The sequence below is a fragment of the Sylvia atricapilla genome, chromosome 2 (assembly GCF_009819655.1).
Source record: "Sylvia atricapilla isolate bSylAtr1 chromosome 2, bSylAtr1.pri, whole genome shotgun sequence".
In the NCBI taxonomy this organism is placed as follows: Eukaryota; Metazoa; Chordata; class Aves; order Passeriformes; family Sylviidae; genus Sylvia; species Sylvia atricapilla.
In genome coordinates, this window is record NC_089141.1 from 9,960,869 (window position 1) to 9,984,287 (window position 23,419).

Consider the following 23,419-nt stretch of genomic DNA (forward strand, 5'->3'; position numbering starts at 1 on the left):
GAAGGTTCCAGGGATCCCTCAGAGCTGTTCCAGTGCCTAGAGGGGCTCCAGGAGAGCTGGAGAGGGACTGGGGACAAGGGCCTGGAGGGACAGGACACAGGGAATGGCTTCCCACTGCCAGAGGGCAGCGTTTGATGGGATATTGTGAAGGAATTGTTCCCTGGGAGGATGGTGAGACCCTGGCACAGGGTGTGCTGGGGTGTGAAGCTGTGGCTCAAGTGTGAGCTTTGTCTTGGCTGGAGTTAACCACCACCCTGAAGCTCCAAAAAAAAAAAAGGGAGCTCATTCAGTTCCCTATGTCTATTGGGTGCTTCCCTTGGACAAAAGTCCTGGAAGGTGAGCTGGGGGGTAGCATGAACTCAGAAACTCTGGAAAGCTTTTGACTTAGTTTCAATATTGCTGTTCCAGGTTGATGGTGTTCCTGCTGTGGTTGGTGCTGGAGGTGGCTTCAGTAATTCCAATTAAGTGAAAATTAGGAAGTATCTGGTGCTTTTCCAGTGGGGGAGGAGTTCCACAGGGATGTGTGTGGTTGCCCAGTGCAGGAAAAAGGGGACATGTCTCTGCATTTAGTTTTGCTTGTGAGTGGCAGAAGGTTCATCCCTTTCCAGCAGTGGGAGAACATGGATTAGCAAGGTCTGCCACTGCTGGATTTTCCACCTGGGGAAGGTATCTTTAGCCTGCAGGTTTTTCCTCCTCTATTTCCCCAGAGTGGATCCCAGCTGGAGGAGCTTTGGCTTGGAGAGTCAGGAAGGCTGGTGGTCCCTGTGGTTGTCAGCTCATTTTTTATTCTGCTGAATGTCCCAGCAGGACAGGGCACTTGGTCCTTTACCCATAGAGCATTAAGAGTGTTGGCTATTTGCGGTTTCAGGAGAACACAATGAAGGGAAAAGCTGCTAAGAGTGTTTCTTTCTCATGACTGATGTGCCATGGGAATTCATCTTGTGTATTGAATAATTTTTGTCCATAGCTGCTATATTAGTGTGTCTTGGATTTAAGGACAGCAAGGAACCTCCCTAAGTTTATTTTCCTCTACAAGGGATTCCAGCTGCCAGGGATTCATTGAAAAAGTTTTATTGCAAAAGTACACGACTGTCACTGTGTGGTACAAGAACAGACAATAAAAGCCATCAGACACCTGCATCCACATGATGCAAATTATTCACAATATCCCACAGTGTGTTTTTGCCTTGCCCACCCCCTTCACCCCAGCCTCCAGAACGTTCTGCGTGTGGGTTCAGTGCACTGATTCACTGGGAAGTGTCCTCACATTTGGGGACATCCCTGGCATTGCCTCCTGCCTCCCAGCACCTGGGAATATGCAGTATTGGGCTTCTATGTCAGCAGGGAAAATTGGCAGGGAGGTAAAGCAAAGCCCTGTAGGTGCTCCATGCTGGTTTCAGAGAACTGGCAATTCCATTGGTTTTTCCTCATTTCCATAATCTCAGTATTTGCCTTGTGGTGTCTCAGTGCGTGGCAAGTGCTGCGATGCTCCTGGGATAACAGCAGCTCCTTTATAAATAGTACTGACCTCATGATATCCCTTGAAGAGCAGTTAGGAATAGCCTGGATAAGGCTGTGAAACCTGCTAATTACCAGACGTTAATATAACTATAAATACCTTTGTTTTCCAGGGTCCCCTTATCCAGGTCAGCAGACAGGGAGCTAAAGTACCATGGAGCTCCAGCAGAGCATAATTAGAAAGCCAGGTAATGGCAGCTTTAAAGCTTTGTGTTTAATTAAGCAAGAAAGTGGAGTGAACCTGATGCCACCTCCCAGTGAAAAGCCAGCCAGGAGTGCCTTGGGTCAGCTCCACAGGGACCTGATTGAAGCCATTTCTGGTCTGAACTGGGAGAGCCCTGGCAGAGGGAGCAGAGTCTTTCCCAGCCCTACAAGAAAGAGAAGTGAGAACAACTATCTGTTTAATTACACCCCTCAGTGATCCCAAGGGGTGAAGTGTTGAAGGGACCTCAGGATACCCTTTCTAGGAATCCAAGCTGCACTTCGGGTTCCCCCTGACACCCCAAAGCCCCTTAGTTCTCCATAAAGTGTTGATCCAAGCTGCTCTTGGTTTTGATGCTTTCCCTAAGGAGCTCTTGTGGTTGAAGGATCAAATGCAGAGCACAGGGTTAGGCAGGACAGAAGGGCACAACTCCATACAATCTCTGTTCTCCTGTGCTGCCTCCTGCTCTGCTCCAGGGCCCTGCAGGGGCTGGACTGCATGACTGGCCCTTGGAGCTCCGTTACACACCCCTGGAGAGAGAAGAGAAAAGCGAGGAACAGCTCTGGAGTGGTGCCACAGGGCACCCAGGTGGGAGAAAAGCGGCAGCGGTAAGCGTGCGGCGGCATGGAAGTGTTTGGGATGGGAGGGTGGTGCCTTAGCAGGGCTGGTGGAGCAGCAAGGAGCTGAGCAGGAGGCTTAACCAGTGCAGGGAGGAGCTCAGCTTCAACATGGCCACCTCAGCTGACTCCTGGTGACCCTCCAGTGCCAGGCTCCCCTGCTCCTCTCTGGAAGTGGGTTTGTGCAATCTGGATTTTGGGGTGAGGTAAAGTGTACACTGGTTTCTCGTCACAATGCACCCTGGTCTGAATAGCACCCATGGTTTGAGAAGGATACAAAATAGTGTTTCCCATTTGTCATAATCCCCCCCTAAAAACACACACAAACCAAAGCTCTGGGGAAAAAAAAAAACCAACCAAGACAAACCCAACTACAACTCATCACGCATCTTGTCGCCTTTGGGCCTCACGAGCCTGCCGATGAAGAGGATGGAGTTGGTTTTAGTGTCCTTGATCATGAAGATGAAGGGGTGGTCAGCATAGAAGAGTTTGGGGTTCCTCATCTCCTCTCTGCCATAGATGTCAGCGTCATAGGGGTTCCCTTCTGTGTCCCATTCCAGAGCCGCGGCATGGAACACGTTGGACAGGTAAAGGTCTTTCTTGCCGGAGATCTTGGACAAGTCAGCCTTGGTTTTGTCAATGGCTTCTGTCAGGCCCAGACCACCCAAGTGTTTCTAGGAGGAGACAAGAGGTCAGCAACCCTCCCAAAGATGACACAGTGCAAGAGGGAAGAGGGGCAGCAGGCATGGATAACCCGCCATCCCACTGTCATTCCTCCCAACCCAAAGAACTGTAAGGCCCAACTCTTTAAGGAGCTCCTTTACCTGAAGGTCGTGGCTGACTTCCAGGACGACTTTTGGCAGCGAGATGGCCACTGATCTCTTCTTCATCTTGCTAGTCCAGGTCTTGAGCTGTTCCTTGTTCAGCAGTTTCTCCACTCTCTCCAGAGGCTCCACGTGGTTTGGCATGATGAAGATCATGCTGGAGAGCTTGTGAGCCAGTGGCATCTCTACCACCTGGAGCTTCTCTGTCTCATCATCGTAGTAATTGTAGAGACCTTGAAACCAGAAGCAGGGAACAGTGAGATGTGGAGAAGACGCAAAGTGAATTCAGCCTGGACTTTCTCTGACCAGGAAGGGAAGAGACTAGATTGGGAAGAGACTAGATTTGGGAAGTGGCCCGGTATTACTGGAGTTGGCTGTGGCTCTCATTTGTGTGATGAACCAGGATTTGTTCCCAACAGCGAAGCACCTTACAGTAAACATGGATTCTCTCTGTTCACAGGGAGACTGAATCAGCAGAATAAACATTCCCCTGCTTTGCTCTCTCTCTCGTGAGGCAAAACGATCTTGGAAGCAGCTGGTGGGAATCTGGGTAAGGAAGAACAATGATCCTAACGCCAGCTGGTGTTGGTGTGGGGCAGGAGGTTTCCCACTCACCTGTGCGGTGCATCATAGGCACTCCCACGGTGTAGGAACGGGTCACCATGAAGCCACGGTTGTCCACCATCTTATGATGGAACTTCTCATCCCAGTGAGCTACAGGAGAGAGAAAAACACAGCTTGTAGGAAAAGGGGATGGACAATAATTCCCTGCACAGTTCCCAACCACTGACAAAGAGCTGCCTCCAGTGGACCTAGGATTTGTCCACCTTCCCTTGGGGCTGTTAGATGATCTTCAAGGCCCCTCCCAACCCAAACCATTCCATGATGGTGTGTGCCGGCTCAGGGGAGGTTTTGGGTCACTTGTACCAAAAACTGAAAGTAAAACTTACGCTTGAAGAACATGGCGTTGACAATGAGGGCCCCATCAGTTTTCTCCACGTCTTTGGTGACCTCCGGGAGTTTCCCATCCGTGGTCTGGGCCGCCCACTCATTGATGGACTTGAGGGCGCTCCTCTTGTCTCGGAAGTTGATCTTGGAGTGCTCGTAGTTGTAGTGCTTCTTGCTGTTCTTCACGAAGTCCTCTGCGAAGGTGATGGAGGCGGGGCCGTAGAGGCGGCTGCCGATCTTCCAGGTGACGTTGCGGGTGGTGCTGTTGCTGACCTCGCTGAGCAGCTCGGACAGCCCGCTGTGCACGTAGTCGTCGTTCAGCTTGTCCGCGCTCAGCACCGCCTTGGCCTGCGACGCCGTCGTGGCCTTGCCCCCGAGGGACACCAGCCCGAGGGAGGAGGCCACGACCACGGGGGACAGCAGGATGTTCTCCATGTCCTTGTCCTTGGCCATGGCATGGTAGAGGTTGAAGGCCAGCGTGGTGCTGCGCTCGGCCAGTGTGGTGGCCTTGTCACTCAGCTTCCTGTCCTCCGAGGGCACGGCCACAGCGAGGCCCAGGAGGGCCAGCCCCACGATAATCCACATGGCTTCAGCAGCACACAGCACCTCCCAGGACCTGCTGGGCAAAAAAATTCACCATCAGCGTGATCCAAACCCTTCCTGGAGCATCCAGAGATCCCAGGGGCTCTTCCAGAGAAACCCACTCCTTGGTTCCAGTGATGTGACATTGCCCCAGTGCTTCATTGGGGTGCAGCCATCCGAGTGCACCCTGAGCAACAACTAATCTTCAGGAGTGCAGGCTGCACCCTGGCAAGGAGGGCCTGTGGATTTGGAATGAAAGCTTCCTTCCTAAGTGGTTTCCCTGTATTCCAAAGTTAATGTACAGTGAATGATTTAAGGAAGGGTCAGAGGATATAAGCAACAGGAATCTCTCACGTGATCTTGACAAGGTAAGAGGCAATGGCTTTAAAGTGAAAGAAGACAGGTTTAGATGGGATATTGGGAAGAAATTCTTCCCTGTGAGGGTGAGGAGGCCCTGGCACAGGGTGCCCAGAGAAGCTGTGGCTGCCCCTGGATCCCTGGAAGTTCCAAGGCCATGCTAGATGGGGCTTGGAGCAACCTAGGATAGGGGGACGTATCCCTGCCCATGGCAGGGGGTGGAACTGGATAAACTTTCAGGTCTCTTCCTACCCAAGCCATTCCATGATTCTGTCCCCAGAGCAGGATAAAGGTCTGCCCTCATCTGGAAAAGCTGGAAGCAGGATGTTTGTGCTGCCCGGGGGCCACCCAGCACATGTTGCCCCTTGATCCAAGGGCTGTGTGGCAAGGACCGTCCTCTCTGGGACCCCAGCCCGGGCCCCAAATCCCCAGCTTCCTTGGCACTAGATGGAGCACGTGAGCTTCCACCAAGCAAAGCCAGAGGCAGCCCTAAAAAAGATCCTGCACTGTCTGATCAGCTCTGTTCGACTTTGCTTTGCCTGTCCAGCCCTGCCAGGGAGGTCCTGGGGCAGAGAGAGGTGGGAGAGCTTCATTTTCCCCCAGAAGAGCCTTCAGTTCATGCCTTAGGTGGATGGATCTCATCCCAAGGTAGGTGAACCCATCCCCAGCTCCGGTACATGTGCAGACTGACCAGTCCAAAGTGCCTGGAAGCCCTCTGGAGCTCATCCCACCTGGCTCCACACCTCCCCTCCCTCCTGCCTTCACTCAGCAAACCTTCCTGCTGGCAGCTCCTCAGGCCTTCAATTCCACCTCCAGCTTTTAAAAGGGGGACTCTTCCCTCGACAGGAGCCACATCACTACACTGAAGTTCTGGTTCCTTGGTGGTCTTCTCCTCCCACCCTGCTCCTGCCCAGCCTCAGGGCCTGCCCCTGGTATGGAGAGGCAGGGAAAGGCTGCAGCGGGGTTGAAGTATTCCAGGCAGGAAGCGAAGTGCCCTCTGGGATTACATATGGAAGGAAACACGCAGCACGTAGCCCCAGGCAAAGAGAGTGCGCAGTTCCACCAGGGACCCTTTGCCAGAGTGAGAATTACGTAGCCTCAGAGAGGGCGGCGATTACTACCTAAAATCCTTTCTGGGAGCAAGGCTTCTGTTAAAGGGAAGAGCCATCCCAGCTGCCTCAAGAGCAAAGATTTGTGCAACAGGCTCAAAACTGCTATAGACACTCTTTTAAAGTGCAGCCAGGGTGACAAACACTGGAAGTCTGAGGAGGTTCTTTCTGGTTTTTCTATTTCCCGTTTATTTCTAAGGATACCTTGAAACTGTTTCATTGTGAGGTCAACGTTTGCCTTTTTCTTTCTGAAAGAAAACAGATACATGGAGTAGTTCTCTTGTGAGCAGGGGGTGGCCTGCACTGCTTCATCCTCAGTTTGAAAAAAGGTTCATTACTTCAGGGCCGAGTGACAGATTTGGGCTCTGCTGAGTCACACAACCCGAGATGGAGAGGATTTTGCCTATTCTTGGATTACGGCAGCGATTATGGGTGAATTCATAACCCATGGTGAAAATGGAGGGAATGTGGGGAATGCACAGCCAGCAGCATCCTCTCCTGTGCTCCGATGGCGAGGGGACGCCCATTGCCAGCGTGGCATTCCACAGCCTTCCCTGGGGCTGCCGGGACCTGCTTCCCTGGCGGGATGTGGAGGTGCAGCCCTCCGAGGGCTGCGTTTCTCCCAGGAGCAGGGCAGAGGAGTGCCGGCAAAAGGCCATTTCCATGTCACCAGAGGGATGTGACACTCGGTTAAGGCAGCAGAAGGACGAGTCGGGCCGTCCTGTGGCAGGAGGCTGCAGGGAGAGCTCTCATTCCTGCGTTGGGATGGTGCCCAGGGTCCTGGAGGCTCCCAGGCTGAGCCAGAGCAGGGACTGGAGGATTTCACTCACACCAAGCTAAAGCTTCCCTTATCCCCCTTTTCTTTTTCGTCATTCTCTGAAAGCTTCTCCTGGAGCTTCACTGTGACCACCTCTTGCAAACTGGAGGCGAAACTGGGGGATTTTTTAATTACCTTTCCTCGAAAAGCCAGAGCCAGCTCATGGGACAGTCTGTCCCCCACTTCCACCCACCCCACTGCAGCCTACCCCCCACTCACCCCTTTCTCCCATGCCATTACTCTCCCCCCGATTTTTTTTTGCCCAGCCAGGAGGCTGCAGGACCCCAAAATCTCTTCCCCCCCGCCCTGCTGCAATCTCAGCTCCGTCTCCACCCTGCCAGCCCGGGGTCCCCCGGGTCCCCCCCTCTTACCTGCGGGGTCGGGACGCGGCTTTGCTCGGCTCCTTGTGCACCTCCCGGTCCTGCGGAGGGGGTATATAAGGGGCCGAGGAGAAACTTCTGGAAAGTTGGGAAAACCCTCTCAAAAATGCCTGGGAGGGAGAGGAAGGGGAGGATCCGTCCCAGCTCTCTCCCGGCCCGCCGCCAATGGCAGGGAATGCCGGCCCCGCGCTGCCGAAGGGGGGTCGGGATGGATGGGGGGATGCGCGTTCCCGGAGCTGCCCCTGCCTGTCCCTGCCTGAGCCCAGCCTGCCCTTGCAGCAGGAACATGGGAAGGTATTCCCTGCCCAAACGGTGCTTTTGCCTTTTTACAGGACTCGAGTCCATCTTATTTCCATCCTCTCCCTGTTCCTGACATCTCCTGCAGCTGGATGGTTGTTGGCACCAAAGGCAGGTAGTGATATATTTATTTTTTTTGTCTCTGGGCTGTCACCCTCCATATGAAGTCAGGGGTGGTGCAGAGGGCTTCAAGCCACGACTGGAGCAGTCACAGGCAGCCAGTGTTGAACACCTGCCCCATCCTGCCATCTGAAGTGTGCCATGGTTGGTGACCTCCAAGACAGAGGAGAAGGCTCCAGGGAGAGCTCAGAGCCCCTTCCAGTGCCTAAAGGGGCTCCAGGAGAGCTGGAGAGGGACTGGGGACAAGGGATAGAGGGACAGGACACAGGGAATGGACTCACACTGCCTGAGGGCAGGGATGGATGGGGTATTGGGAAGGAATTCCTGGCTGGGAGAGAGCGGAGGCCCTGGCACAGGGTGCCAGAGAAGCTGTGCCATGGAGAGGTTTCTGCTGAGTCACAAGTCTTGAAGCTCAGATTCAGCCCTGTCACGTTTTAGGGCAGCACAGGATTGTTTTCATGGCAATCTGGGATGTAGGGATATTTGAGGTACCACCCACCTTGTGGATGGTTACATCAGCAGAAGGATGCTGTATCCTTGTGTTCTCTAACTGATGTCTATGACTCCCTTTTAATCATGCTGTACTTTCATTTTTCCCCCTAATTTTGCCAAATTTTTCTGCTTCCCTCTGAAGACAGCAGGTCTCAGCCTCCTGTTGCTGTAGTAGCAAACAGCATCTGATTTTTCCTTCTGGCTTTGAATATTCTGTTTGTTGTCTTGGAAGCATCTTGCTTTGGAACCACCATTCTATTCCCCTTCATAGCCCACCTGTTCTAGAAGGTAGCATCCAAAAGTGGCATCTTCCTTTCATCTGAAGTGTTCAGATGGTGCTGTGTGAGCAGATACTTCTCATTTCATACAAAGGGAGATCTTTGAGCCCTCTCAGTAAAAAAAGTCTCCATCAGCTGCAATAAACCTGGTGCTCAGGGATACTTGGAGATCTGGTTCCTTCAGGGAGTGATTCAGTGGGACAAAGAGCTTTGAAATACCTTAAGCAACAGATTTTAGTGTACTAGCATATTTTGGTGCAGTCAGCTTTGCTTTCTGCCTGCATAAATGATCGACAACACTGCCCCAGAGTTTTTATAGCACAATTTTGGCTTTATTAAAAATAAATTTGCTGATATCAAACCATCAGTACCAAGGTAAATGTAACTGGTCAGTACCAGCAGCATGTGCCAGCTGAGAAATGAGAAAAGCTCCTTTAAACTTTCGCTGTCAGTTGCTTTTCTCTGCCAAATTCTGAATTGCTCCACCTTCTCTGTAATTACTTCCCATGTAAGATTTTTTTCACCTTCCGAGTGAAATTTAAAATAAACTCCTAAATTTTTAATCTTGATTTCTTTCACTGCCTCGCAGCATCAAAGCCCTTTGACACTTTTGGCTCTGTCCTTCAGTCCTTTGAAATGGCTTTGCCTCAATAACATGAATTTGGGGCAGAATGAAAATAGTTGTGTTTGAGGAATGACAGCCCAGCATAAAGATATTTCAGATTTTTCCTGATTTTTCAAGTGTGTATTTCAACCTATTCCTGCCATCTCTACAGCTCAACCTAGTCAGAGCCACAAAAAAAGAAAAAAAACGCTGCAGAGCTTTAGGATGTGAATGTGCAGAAAATGAGTCAATTCTACCAAAATGTCAGCAAACAGCTTCATCATGACTGTGAAGGAATTTTGTCCAGAGCCGAAGTTCTGGAAATCAGGCTGCTCTGCATTGCTGGGGAGGATTCCTGCTGCTCTCCAGTGATTTCCAAGTGTGATTGGGCTGTGCAGAGGCGCTCCCAGCCCCCACAGTGCCACGTAGAAGCTCCTCCAGCGGTGAGATGGGGACTGGGAAGGGGGAGCCAAACTGGGAGTTGCCATCTTCCGTCTCCCCTGCTCATGTAATGAGTGGTTCCAGCTGCCAAAGGGACACATCCACTCCTCCAGCCCAGCTCCTCCCCTCCAAACCGCACTTGCGCAGGGCAAAACTCGAGTTTCTTTTGTCTGGAGCTATTTCCAGCACAACTTGACTTTGTGGGTTTAGGGCAGTGCAGATCCACTGAGCCTCAAATTAAAAACCACCCGAAGTTTTTGTGACATGGGTGTGATCCTACAGCCCTCATGACAAAGGAGAGGGAGATTTCCAGGCTGTTGTTGCAGTGCTTGGAACGGGCCTGGAAGAGCTGCTGGGATAGAGAGCAGTGAGATCCAGCTGTACCAGGAGTCCAGCTCTGTGGGCAAAAATCCATGCCCAGCCATGAAACATCCAGACTGGTGCTGTCCTGGTTGTTTGCTTCTTGTTTCAAGCAGTGTTACTAATGCTCTTGATTATCTATTGAAGGAGTGTTTTATTTCTATGAAAGCAGACACTGTGTGTTCTTTGGACAGGACTTTTTAAATATAAACTCCAGCAGCTTTGCACTTTCACCTTACAGTGACCCAGGAGACTCATCCTGTTTTCCTGTGTTGGAGACACTCTGTCATCTTCTGTGCTGCTGTGAGGCAGTGCTGGTGCAGGATTTCTGCTTTCCAGGGTTCTGGCTGAGGAGGGAAGGGATGCTCAGAGCCAGCACTTTTAAGAGCCTTAAAATCACCCAGTCCCATCCCTGCCATGGGCAGGGACACCTTCCACTATGTCAGGTTGCTCCAAGCCTGGCCTTGGACATTTCCAGGATCCAGCTTCTCTGGGCAACCTGTGTGTCACCACTCACACAGGAAAGAATTCCTTCCCAATATCCCATCTAATCGTGCCCCCTGGCAGTGGAAAACCATTCCTCCTTGTCCTGTTGCTTTCTGCCTTTATAAAAAATCCCTCTCCCTCTTTTTCACAAGCCTCTCTTAGGCAGTGGAAGGGGCTCTGAGCTCTCCCTGGATCCTTCTCTGCTTTAGAGCTAGTCAGGGCTTGCCTTCTCCTCCAGGTCCCCGCATGCCAAGATTTGGGGGAATTCTGCTTCTTGGCTCAGCTCAAGGACAAGTCTGGGATGAGCACTGTAATGTTCTCCCTGCACACCCTCCTTTGGCACTGTGAGCTCGTCCATGCAGCCTCAGGCATCCCGGAGCCGTGGCTTTGCTGGCAGCAGTGCCCTGCACTTGAGTGGGATCCCAGCCCTTGTCCCCCTCTCTGGCTCTCAGCCATGCTCAGCTCTGACCTGGGGGGAGCTGGGAAGGCCCAGCTTTGTGTGAGCAGACAGCACACAAAGGATGGCAGTGGAGCTGAAAGGCTGCATCCCGTGGATCCATGCCCTGGCCTGTCTGGAGTACAGCAGTGAGAGCCAGCTCCCTGTGCCAGCCTGCTGTGCCCAGCTGGCCACGCCAGCTCAGGCTCTCAGGGGACCTCACTGGGTTTACATGTCCTAAAGGGGCAAATTCTGTGGATCCTCTGCCAAACACTGATGTCCTCTTGCTTCCTCAGCAGGTGTGGTGGAGAAGGAAAGGGAAGAGGAAAATACCTGATTGCCATGGAGCAAATTCCCCATCCACAGCATCATCCAGGTATGTTGTGGTGCACAAACCAGGCTACAGAGGCTGCAGCTGCAGCTTTCCCACAGGGCACAGCAGAGAGAGATTCCCTTGATCCCAGTTTGTAATCCCTGTTTAATACTCCCAGAGAAAAGCTCAAAATCCACAGGGTTTCCTGCCAACACAGCGAAGCAGGGGGGCAGAATTCCTCTGGTGCTTTTGGGTGGAAAGAATGACATCTCTGTGGCCTCAGCAGAGGGCCAGCATGGGTGATGGCAGCTTGGATTGCAAGCCCCTGCATCCCACACCTTTCTGGGAGCTGGGCTATGGCAGGAGGAGATAAAATCCCTATGCATGTGGCAGGAGGAATTTGTAATCCCTTGGGAGGACCCACGGGGCTGTGGGGTCCTGGGCTGTTCCTACAGTGATCCAAGAGCACTGGTTTGGGGCTGGGGCAAGCCAAGAGGAGTCCCAGCTAATGTTTGGACTCAGTGGTCCTAGAGAACTTTTCCAACCTTCAGCTCTGTGATTTTAGGATGAGCACTGGTGATGTGTACTCCTTACCCTCTCCCTTCTGCCTCACAGTGAGTGGGACTGGCTGGATCCTCCCAAAAAGCAGCCAGAAGGAAAAGCAAGTGCTTGGTTTGTCAGCCACGTCAGCCCCATGGGCACAGGGGCCATCTCAAGGACAAGGATGTGAGAGCACTTTGGGATGCTGCAACATCAGTTTCCTCACTGGAAACAGGCAGCAAGGCATGTGCCAATTCCAGGGTTTTGCTCTTTATTACAAAATACAAGTAGAGAAGGCGCAGGTGGTCGATCTGCTCTGCACAGAGTGGAACTGTGGTGGGGCACCTCTTGTTAAAAGCTAAGTTCCTTCTGCTGCAGTGAGCTCTCCCTTGTCTCTTCCTGGCATTTTCCAGGAGCATATGGGAATGTGACAGGTCTGAGCTCTGTCTGCCCTTCCCCTTTGGTGGAAGCTGAGAGGAGGCTCAGCCGCACACGCTCCCCCCTCAGCGTTTCAGCCTCTCCCGAGGAAACCGGGATGTAAAAGGAAACCGTTTATTCAGGAGCCAGCTGAGGGAACAGAAACGCCCCTAAACCCGAGTCTGGCTTGGAGAGGGATCCTCAGGCAGCCAATCTTCTCCTTCCAGCACAGCACTCACTGCTCGGGCTGGAGGCGGGGTGGGCTCAGCCTGTGCTGTGTGCAAGGGTGTCACACAACTGCCTGTCTCCCCAGTCCTACTGCTGGCCCTAAAAGTCTTTTCCTTGCTGGGAATCAGGTTCCCAACAAGCCAAGCGCTAAAACTGCCCCTCTGAGGAGGCTGAGTGCAGGACAGGGCTGGGGGTTTTGCTGTCTTGGGGACTTCGGGGACTTGGTGCAGCAGTTTGAAGGCAGGGAAGGAGGGGAGGGATGAATCCCAGGAAGGACACTGGGGTCAGCACTGGGCAGTGGCCCAGCAGGAACAAAGGGTGTAAGCAAAGGGATGCTTAGGAAGGGCCTTGGCAGCCTCTTTGTCTATTCTGCTCTTGCAGAGGCAGCAGAAAAGCTGCCCAGAGAGACAGCAGGAATCACAGGATCTCAGACTAATTTTCAGGTGGAAGTAATACTAAAGCCCCTCCAATCCCACTCCTGCCAAGGACTCCACTATCCCAGGTTGCTCCAAACCCCATCCAGCCTGGCCTTGGACACCTCCAGGGATCCAGGGGCAGCCACAGTTTCTCTGGGCACCCTGTGCCAGGGCCTGCCCACCCTCAGAGGGAGTAATTCCTTCCCAATAACAAATCTACAATGTCTCCTTTAGTGTAAAACCAAATGAAAAAGGGTTTCATCCTTCCCTAGTTTCCAAGGACCATGGCTGCCCCCACCCTGGGGATGTTATGCTGATCTGGTGGGACCAAACCAGTTTGTGTCCAGATCTGAGCTGCTACAGCTTTGCTTGGGATGACAAAATGCACCCACCTGGGAGGCAAATGTCCCTTACCATAGGTCCAGATTGGGTATGGGGGTTTAATCCATAATGCGGCAGTTTAGGATGTGTTTGCAAGAGGCCAGGATATATTCCAGGCTGTATTTCCAAGGCCAGATACCCTTAGGAAAAAAGTGACATCTTCCCTGTGTCTTCACATGAAACCTCACTCAGCCTGAATACTCCTGCCTACTTCAAATACACCAGCAGAAAATTGCAGTGTGTTTTTTCCCAGCTACTGTAGAGATCCTCCATGAAAATCTGGCAGGGAAGAAGTGGCAGATTTCTGGAAGATTCAAGGAGCCCACATGATGCAACCCCGCTGCGTTCTTGCAGAGCGACGCCTGCTCCTGGGAGCTTCAGAAGGACCTGCTCACATTTTATTCCAGCTGCCAGTGGGCTGCATCCACATATCAAAAACTTTTCCAGGGTCACATCCCTGTGCTGCCACAGCTCCTGGTGTTGCAGGGCCACATTCCCACATCAGGGAGAGTTATGTTAATTTTAGAAGCAAACCCCATTTTCCGTTTTCCGTCTTTTGTAACTTGCAGGGAGGAAAGCTGTGGATCACCCAGTGAACCTTACTCTGTTTCCCATTGCAGAATAAGGCTAGAAAGGCTTTTTGCTAGTCTTCCCAAATGCCTTTAGAATCTCACAGGCATGTTCAGTGTTGGGAATAGTCACGCACTTGGCAGTAAGAACAGCAAATATGGATCCTGGAGCAAGGGAAGCTCCATGGCTGTTGGATGGGATATGCCAGCTGAGTCACACAAGGCAGATCTGACTCATCACACCAGATCTGCATCTGCAGATGTCCCAGGCTTTTATAAGGTTGGGCAAGGCTCACTGTCCTCTGTAAAAATTGGGGAGACTGAGGCATGGAAGATGAGTTTGGGGCAGAATCAGAGCCAGGCTAGTTTGTGCTGCTTTCCTTCTCCACAAGGACGCTGAGGAATTGACAGGAGTCCAAGAGGCATCTCCTCCTCTCTGCACAGACAGTCTTCTGGGGGCTAGGAGCCCAGGATGTGGAGCTGCTCTGTGTGGGATTATCCCAGCTCCAGTCTCATCCAGCAGAGATGGATCTCATGGCCAAGGGGTCCTCTGGATTTACAGAGAAGCCTCTGTATCCTTGTCTTCCCTCCCTGCTCCTGGTTACTCTGCTGTAAACCCCAGGCAGGAACAGGCTCTGCTTTGTGTTTTTTGTAGCCTGTGGGACCATGAGTGATGCCTTTCTCCAAGGTGAATGCCCAAACTGTACTTCCCACGGTGAGAAGAGATGCAGGAGCTGCCTCTCTGCACCTCAAGGCAGCACACTCCAAGCTCCTGGCCCAGCACTCAGCACACCAAACATCTCCTGCATGTCCCTGGATCTGACAGCTGTTCCCAACACTGGAGGAGGCATCAGAGTTGCTGAATTTGGCTTTGTACAGAAGGTCTCTTGTTCAGCCTGGGGCAGAGGTGCTTGGGAGAGGTAGGGTGGGAGGTTTGGATGAATGAGGATCGTTGTTTTACTCCTGATTCCCTTCAGGAGGGATGCTGGATGTTTCCCAGCCATGTACAAACAGCTCAGATTCAGTCTTAGAAATCATTTGCACTTCTGGACTCTGTTGGCTTTGACGTCAAGACCTGAATCCCCCTGGGATCACTCCTGGTTTGGGACCCAGGGGATGCTGTGGTTACAGACACGTGTGAATCAAAGCCTCTTACAGCTGCCCTCCTCCTCTCCTGCATGGATCTGGCTTAGCCCCATCCAGTTGGGAATTATTTCAAGCTCCTTTGCTGCCTGAACACAGAGAAGCAGCACCAAAGAACTTAAGGCAGCTCCTGAGTTTTGAACAGTTCAGGATGCAAGTCATGGCTGCAGTTTAGTGGGAGGGAAACATTCAAATCCTGTACTTCCAAGGGTTTCTGTTGGACATGGAGTACCCAGTTCTGGTTATTGTAGCTTCCAATGACAAAGCTGTGTGCTGGACACACAAAATAATGGAGAAAATGCAATTTGTACATTGTGGAATTGTCTTAATTTTCCAAGGACCTCCCCCAAATCCAGAAATATCTTTATACTAGACTGTGATGGTTCTGTCTTGAGGAATTAACAATTTAACTATGATTTCCTCCCTAATTCCAGTTAATAGAGTAATTGGATCTGCTGGAGGCAAGTTCATCAGCTGTGGGATGCACAATGAATCCACTCTGGGCTCTCTCTGATTCACCACATGCCATGAATCCAGTAATTCTCTGCTGCCTGAAGCTTTCCTGGCATTTCCCCATTGTCACCCTGTGGAAGCAGGTATGAAGTGGAAAGTGGGGTAGGATGGGGGGACACCCAAAAAGCCCTGCAGGAATCTTGGGCACCACAGGGCTGATGCAGAGTCAGTGCAAACAAATCCTTATGGGTGTGAGAAGGACTGGGCACATGGTACCATGCACTCCAGGAGTCCTTTAGGGCCTCATCACCTGTGTTGTCCCATTAGCTGGAAAATCCCAGTGTCTGGCTTCAGCTAAACAGATAATTGTGTGCCTTGGTGCAGCCCTGCATCCCTGGGGCACAGGACCACTGTCCTTGAGGGTGGGATCAGGGTGAGAAAGCTCCTCCAGCCTTGACTGCCCCCAGGGCTTCTGTCTCTGATCCCAGCTCCAATCCCACGCCCTGAATCCTGCACTGGGAATACACTTCTGGCTCTGTGGGGCTGTGTCCAAGAGTTTCCCATGCTTCAGAAAGTGCCATAAACCCACAATAAACACCCCTGCACTCCCTGAGCTCGCCTGGTCCCCAGTGCAGCTGGTGCTTAAACACTTGGGAGAAGGAGAATATTTAGGATTTCTGGGCTGCAGAAGTGTCAGTGTGGAAAAGGCTGCGCCAAAGCAGAGAGACCAGCGGAAATAGATGGATTTAAAAATAGTGGAGAACAGAGAGGGGCTGGCTGGCATTCGGGAGCTACAGGGAGCTGGAAGTACTGAGATCCAATTAGGGAGCTGCAGGACTCGTCTAGACCCTGCTGCCATCACTGGGCACAGCTTCCCCTGCAGACACTCCCCCATGGCTCTGGCACTGTTCTCCTTTCCCGAGGTTCCCCAGGGAGCAGATCCCACCCAGTTCCACGACATCCCCTCCGTGCATCCCCAAACAAGCCCCCGGAGCCCCTCTGCGGGGCTGGGCGCTGACAGAGCCCCGGCTGATTCCCCCAGGGAATATCCCGAGCCTGGGGAGCCGCCGCTGCCCCGGGCAGGGACATTCCAGCCTCCCACTCCGTGTCCCATGTCCTGTGTCCCGGTCTCGCTGCTCCCCCCGCTGCCCGGCTCCGGCACCATCCCGGGCTGCCTCCAGCCTTCCCCAGCCACCAATCCCTGCAGGAGGAGAAGGAAAGGCTCGGTCTCCACCGCCCAGTCCCGGGATGTGCCTCAGCAGTGTGTCCTGGGAGCCCCTCTCTGCCCCAGAGAGGTGTCTCCCCTTCCACTCGACCTAGGAATGATGCTCTTCCAGGCCAGTCCTCCCTGCTGGAAGGAGAAAAGCAAAACCAAGAGGAGTGACAAGGCTAGCAGGGGCCAGGAGGGAAAAAGAGAAGCAAAGATGGATGTAGAAACCCCTGGAATTTTTGCTTGTTTGCTGTTTTTCCTTGTTTTGGGTTGGAAAGGACCTTAAAGATCACCCAGTGCCACCCCCTGCCACGGGCAGGGACATCTTCCACTATCCCAGGCTGCTCCAAGCCCTGTCCAACCCGGCCTGGAAGGGGAACTTAACTCATTTCAGACTCTGCCAAATATAATTTCAACTGCGATTTATTAGATTTATCACTAGAAATAAGATGATGACAGTATAGATAACCCCAAACTGTGGGAGCGTGGTGCAGGTGCCCGAGAGCAGCATGACAGGGGATTCCTTATATCTTTCCAGGTTTCAGTTTCAAAGATGCTATTCTGCCTAGGAGCAGAGAGAGGGAGTCCTTTTCCTTCTCTTTGAGGGACCTGCAGGATCCTCATCTCCTGAAGAGGGTTCCCCGGGCTGCCCAAATCCCTCCCAGGCTGTGCTGGGGATGCAGTGTGCTTACAGGAGAGAGGCAAGGAACAAATGGGATCTGCAGGAGAATCTTGGCAGAAAGTCTGTAGGAATGGGAGTGACTTAGAGCAGCTCTCCTATAAAATCACACAATCATAATGGCACAGAATGGTTTGGGTCAGAAGGGACCTTAAAGCTCATCCAGTCTCACCCGCTGTCATGGGCAAGACACCTTTCAGGCTGCTCCAAGCCCTCTCCAGCCTGGCTGTGGATACTTCCAGGGATCCAGGGGCAACCACAGCTTCTCTATTTCTGGGACACATCCATGTGTCCTGGAGGGATGTGTCAGGATGCACAAGCAGCAGGCAATCCCTTTAGCAGGGAATGGGAAGGGCTGGCTTCCTACAAGACACAAGGGATTTGCAGTGATACCCTTCAGGTCTCCCACTCTGGGCCAGAACTCCAGTAAACAACACCCAGAAAAGAGGGATTGGCTTGTAGGGAAGTGTTTTATTTCCTTTAATTAACTGGATCTGAACTGGATGGAGCCCAAGCCTGTTCTCAGTCACTGGTGAGTCCTGAGCTGTGCATGATGAGAGCTGACAGCCCCAGTGGTGCTGGTGCCAATGCCAGCAAACCCCGTTGATCGACCTGAAAAACCCCAACAGGTCTGACACAAAACATTCATGTTCAGGGAGTGGAGATTGGAAATGAAACCTCAGCAGCAGCTCCTGCTCAGGTCCCCTCCTCTCCTGACTTTGCAATTGCCAGCAGTGAGGAAAATCCCTGCAGAGTAACTCAGGGATTGCTTACAGCCCCTTGCATTGGGATAGCGAAGTGAAGCAGCAAGTTTTACCCTGCATCCATCCAGGAAACAGAAATTAGAGCCTGTCAGGGTTCTTAGAGCCTGGCTGGGGTGATTTACCAGGGATCTGAGTGCCTGTGCACACAGCTACAGATACCTCCTGCTCGCCTTCCTTCAGGACATGAGAGCTGCTTGGACAAAGGGGGAATTCAGGGCATTTGTAATTCCCTGACACAGTCCATCAGCAGGCTGCCTTCCCAAGGAGCTGCAGCTTAGGGGCTTGCCTTGGAGGGAGGAGCTGCTTTATCATGGCATGGCAGCTCACCCAGGGAAGAGCTGGGAGACAGCTGGGATTTATTCCGGAGTTCTGCTCCTGTGGGGAGGCCAGGGGTCAGAGAGATGAGCCAGAGGCTGCAGGAGGGAGGCAGGGAGGGCCTTTCACACTCTTGTGAGCATTCCAGCACTGCATCCCCAACCCAGCCCCAGTGCTCTCATCCCACCTCCCAGAGCTCTCTGCCTTTCCCTGACCTCGGCTCAGCAGAAACACGGAGTTGGTGATGCCCTGTCAGCTCCATCCCATGCCTGATCTGTGCTTGCTGCCCACCCTCTCCGCACCCCATGTGTTTCCCCTGGGGAGTCCTGTTCTGTCTCTAAACCCCTTCTGCTTCCAAAGGATTTGTTCCCACACTCCCAGCTCCCCTCTCCATCCTATAAACAGAAAGGCTTAGGCAGACACTGCTGCACATTTAGAGCTGGGTGACCACGAGATTTGCTGCAGCCAGCCCAGTCAGCTGATCCAGCCACACTCATTCAAGGAATCATTTTCCACTGACGTCCAAGCTGTGGCTGCCCAGAGTGGGGGAAAAAAAAAAGGGAGACTTGGTGTGTTTGGGACTCCTGGAGAGGGGGGTACATCTCTGCCCTTCCTATATCCCGAGCTGCTGCATCTGTCAGGGTAAGCAATTGTAGGATGAGGTTATGAACCAAAAGAGGGTGGATTTAGATGGGATATTGGGAAGGAATTCTTGGCTGTGAAGGTGGGGAGGCCCTGGCACAGGGTGCCCAGAGAAGCCGTGGCTGCCCCTGGATCCCTGGCAGTGTCCAAGGCCAGGTTGGATGGGGTTTGGAGCAACCTGGGATAGTGGAAGATATCCTTGCCCATGGCAGGGAGTGAAACTGGATGAGTTTTAAGGTCCCTTCAACCCAAACAGTCTGTGATTCTGTGATTCTGTTATTTTCCCAAAAATCATGTCCTCCTCTGGACTCTTTCCTTCCACCTCCAGCTTTCTAAGATCTCATTCCAGGTTGTGTACCTTGAGAAATTGAGGTGTGTCCCCAAGGCCACCCTGGACCTACTAAATCCCACAGGGTTGGATCCCTTGCTGTGGTGTGGAGCTGACTTAAGGTCTCGTGTCACAGCAGCAGCTGCTGCAGCACCAGCTCTGGCAGCTCCTGCTGCTGTGGGACCAGGCTCATGGCTTGGTGGCCATGGCAAGAGGCACCTTCTGCCCCTGTGGCATTGCCACTTGGCCTGGAGGAGAACTGGAGGTGGAAAGTGAGTGATTGCAGCTTCAGCAGATGGTTATCCCATGAATCATGGGCCGCCTGGCTGCGTGGTCATCCCTGGATGGCTCCTGCTGGACCTGTTTGTGCACATGCAGCTGATCTGAGGTTTCCGGGGGGCGCTGAGCTCCCTCACAGGCCCTGCCCAGCCCTGGTTGCACCTGGAGACCACCACAGGGACAATTGGCACATGAGATGTCTCTCTTTTGAGGCTCAGTCTCTTTGCCCTCGTGATGGGACAGCTTTGTCCAGTATTCCAGAATTCCCTTCCCCTTCTTCCCAAAACACTGGGAGGGAGTGGGGACCTCTTGGACACGTCCCTGCACAGCTGCTGCTAGCTGAAATGTCAGGGATTCAGGGCAGGTCTCTGCTTCTTGGCTGATCTTCAGCTGCCCCTCACCCCTTGTTGCTGTTGGGAGGAAATCTCCAGGCAGAGAGAGGGGCAGGAGGGGATGGGTGAGAGGGAAATTCCTGCCAGGAATGAGTCAGCCCCTCATGCTACGCCTGGAAAAAGCAACTGCCCCCATCCTGCTGCGGTGCTGGGGCAGAGGGGATCCCTCAGTCCTTTGGGATCCCTTTAGGCTTTATATTTTCCTGCTTTAAGGTAAATTATGCTGGAGTTACACCCAGCTTAGGGAGAAGCAGCAGAGCCAGGTATCAGATCCCACACAACTTCCCAGTTCCTGGCTGGTGAGGCACAAAGCATAGGGTGACTTGGTCTGCTTTGCCCACATCCTTTGTGTCATTTTAAACTGAAGGGAGAGATTTTAGATTAGATATTGGCAAGAACGTCCTCCCTGTGAGGGTGGAGGGGCCCTGGCACAGGGTGCCAGAGAAGCTGTGGCTGCCCCTGGATCCCTGAAAGTGTCCAAGGCCAGGTTGGATGGGGCTTGGAGCAGCCTGGGATAGTGGAAGGTGTCCCTGCCCATGGCAGGGGTGGCACTGGGTGAGTTCTTTTCCTACCCAAAACAAGAAAAAAGAAAAACATTTATTTCTGCTTCCCACCCTGTTTATCATTAAAATTTCTGAAAGATTCTCCTGCACAGTAGCAGCCTCCTGAGCAATATGAAATTTGCAGGAAACATCCCCTGCTTGTGCAAAAAACCAGAACTCTCCTGCCTATAAAACTATTTTTAATCCAGGAATACTGGAGATGGTTTAGGCAGAGAGGGAGCAGCGCTAAACCAGCTGTGAGCATGGCTTTTGGGCCTGTGATGGAGCTGCACAGCATAATCCAAACTTAACTCTGCTGGGGTGCAGGATTCATGCTCTGGGAGAATAACAAACCACCCCCTTGGGCTGAATCTGGGGCTGATGGCTGGAATTTGAGGAAATCCTGTGAGTTTCTAATCTTAGGCTGCTTTTTCCCTAGGTAGTTTATTCCTTTAAATAGAAAGGCTTAAATGGGATTGACTCCTACAATCCTTCTGGCCTGGCTGGGCTGTAATCTTTAATGGCCAGTGATGGGCAGAGATGTCACATCTCACATCCCTCCTGCTTCTGCTGTGAAGGGAAAACACTCAGGACCCTGACTTTCTCAGGTGGCACCTGGAGATCTGTCCCAGCTCCATCCTGCTCCCTTGGAATGGCAGGGAAAGGACCCTGGTGTCTGGCAGGACCCAGGGAACGGCTGGAGCTGTGCCAGGGCAGATTTAGGTTGGATTTAGGAAAAGGTTCTTCCCTCAGAAGGTGCTGGGCACTGCCCAGGCTCCCCAGGGAATGAGCACAGCCCCGAGGCTGCCAGGGCTCCAGGAGAAGTTGGACAATGCTCCCAGGGATGCACAGAGTGGGATTTTGGGGTGTTTGTACAGAGCCAAGGGTTGGACTCAACCATTTCCCAGGATGAAGGGAGGAGAAATGCCAGATGTGGTGCTCTGACTCACATAACAAACAGGTCAAGGAGCTTTGTCCCCCACGATGTGCAAAGGTGTGAGGAAACAGCTTTTTTAGGATGACCAATTATGGATCCATTTAAATTTCAGATCTCCAGGAGAACCATCCATCTCATCCCTGGCGCGCAAATCCAGGTTGCTCCACAGTTTCCCAGTAGGATTTGCTGTGGGTGGTCACAGACCTGAGAGCTTGGCAGCTTTTCCAGTGGTGCTGTTTGCTGCAGAAACCACGTATTTTTATCCTTGAATGGAATAATCACATTCTGCTGGAAACCAGGATTTGTGCAGCCAAGCTGACTTTGCAAGTGCCACCACCCTTTGCAGCTGCCAGGACAGCAAACCCTGGATTTCCTGATCCTCTTCCTCACCTCTTCAAATCCTTCTTCCTAAACCAGTCCTGGAGCACAGCTCCCAATCCATTGTTCCCATACTGGGCAGTAGTTCCCACACCAGGATGCCCTTATCTCTGTCCATCCCTGTCCAGAGGGTCCTTGGCTGCTGCCCCAGCCTGCCCTGAGTGCCCCAGCTTGCTGATGCCTCTGCAGCCCTCCCTCAGGGCACAAGGGAGGACAGACGGAGCCTTTCCCTTCTCCCACCACCCTGTCTTGGCGTGTGTGGGAAGTTCAATGCTCCTGGGAGGTTGGGATGAGTCAGTGTTTGCAAGTCCTGAGTCACTCCAGGGAGTTACCAGGGAGTTACAGTGTCATCTGGGGATGTAAATATCCCAGGAAGTTCTAGCTGAAAGAAAATTCCCATTGAGAGGTCACCACCTTGTAGGGTCCATAGGGCTCTACACCTCCATGGACTAGAAGTGTCGCTCCATGAGAAAAAGTTTTTTCCTGGCCCTGCTTCCATGTGAATCCTTTCATATGGCCCACAGCTGATTATTTGGAAGGGGTGCCACATCCCCAAGCCATGGCTCTCCTTCTAAACTTCCTGGGAAATGGCAAGTGTTTCCTCTTGGCAGCTCGTTCACAACAAGTTTGTGGAGCCATGACATCCAGCATGCCAGGGAGACCATGCAGGAATGCCAGGCAAGTCCTCAAAGCAGGGCTTTTGGGATGGCTTTTGAGTAGAATTAATTCCCAGTCCTCCCACTGATTGCAATTTTTATCACTATTTTGGGGTTTTTTTAAGCTAGAGATGCTCCTGAGCTGATGTGATGGCTTTGGGCGTGGATTTGCTCAGGAGTCCATCCCTGGTGCTCAAAGCAGGTTTAAGATTTAAAGGGGAGAGTGGACACCCTTGGTGACACCCCCACAGGCACCTGGATGGCCCCTGTGGCTTGGTGAACAGCACAGCATACTTCAAATACACACCCAGGCTTTAGATTTTTACCTCCATTTTCCAGCTTGAATGGAATAAATTCCCAGGTCAAGAAGAGCTGGAAGAACCCCCCCCCCCCCAGGATTTTTTGTTCTCAGAATCCCTGCCGTTAACATGAGCTACATTTTCTGTGCTTGCTCACAGCAGAGGCTGAGCAGGGAGTGAGGCCAGAAAAACAGGGGGTCATGTCAGACTTCCTTTTTTTCTCCTCTTAACACTGAAATAAAAATACATCCCAAGCTTGTTTTGGGATTAACAAGAAAAAAATTCCTCTTGATGGGAACCATCTGTGGCCAGGAGATGCCGGCTGCTCTCTGCTTCCCACCCTCACACAGACGCCGTCATTCGGGGTGTGTTCCTCTCCCAAATATTATTCCTCTCATCCCTGGTGCTGCTGGGAGGAATCCCAACTATTTAAGGAGGCTTTTCTCCCAGCAGCTCAGCTCATGACACCTATGGAGGATAATATTTGCTCTCCTCATTACAGCCCCAGTGCCCAGCACAGCTTGCTGGTGGCTGCTGGGCTCGCAGGGTAAACACTGCAAGTGTCTTGGTTGTGACCTTTGCACCCCAGACGTCACCTCAGGGTCAAAGCAAACATCTCCAGGCCTCTCCTGCCTGTCCCACAAACCAGGAGGGGAAATCTGCCCTCAAG

General features: G+C 52.4%; 1 protein-coding gene and 1 long non-coding RNA gene across 3 annotated transcripts; one reads left to right on the plus strand and one right to left on the minus strand.

The window, feature by feature from the left end:
• Positions 1–1,055: 1,055 nt before the first annotated feature.
• SERPINH1 (serpin family H member 1) lies at positions 1,056–7,428 on the minus strand. 2 transcript variants are annotated; one of them, XM_066340800.1, is made up of 5 exons: positions 7,346–7,428; positions 4,112–4,725; positions 3,777–3,875; positions 3,162–3,394; positions 1,056–3,011 (listed from the first exon to the last, which is right to left on the minus strand). In XM_066340800.1, exons 2-5 carry the CDS (start codon positions 4,692–4,694, stop codon positions 2,709–2,711), a joined length of 1,218 nt encoding a protein of 405 aa, XP_066196897.1. In that variant the 5' UTR covers positions 4,695–4,725; positions 7,346–7,428; the 3' UTR covers positions 1,056–2,708. The 2 variants fall into 2 exon arrangements, with proteins under 2 accessions (XP_066196897.1, XP_066196898.1); XM_066340801.1 differs by having other exon boundaries at positions 4,112–4,728; positions 7,346–7,427.
• Positions 7,429–7,444: 16 nt separating this feature from the next.
• Positions 7,445–21,950, plus strand: LOC136375343 (uncharacterized). Its single transcript, XR_010746068.1, has 4 exons — positions 7,445–7,766; positions 11,165–11,244; positions 15,310–15,471; positions 21,529–21,950. It is a non-coding gene; the product is annotated as an uncharacterized lncRNA (long non-coding RNA).
• Positions 21,951–23,419: the final 1,469 nt, after the last annotated feature.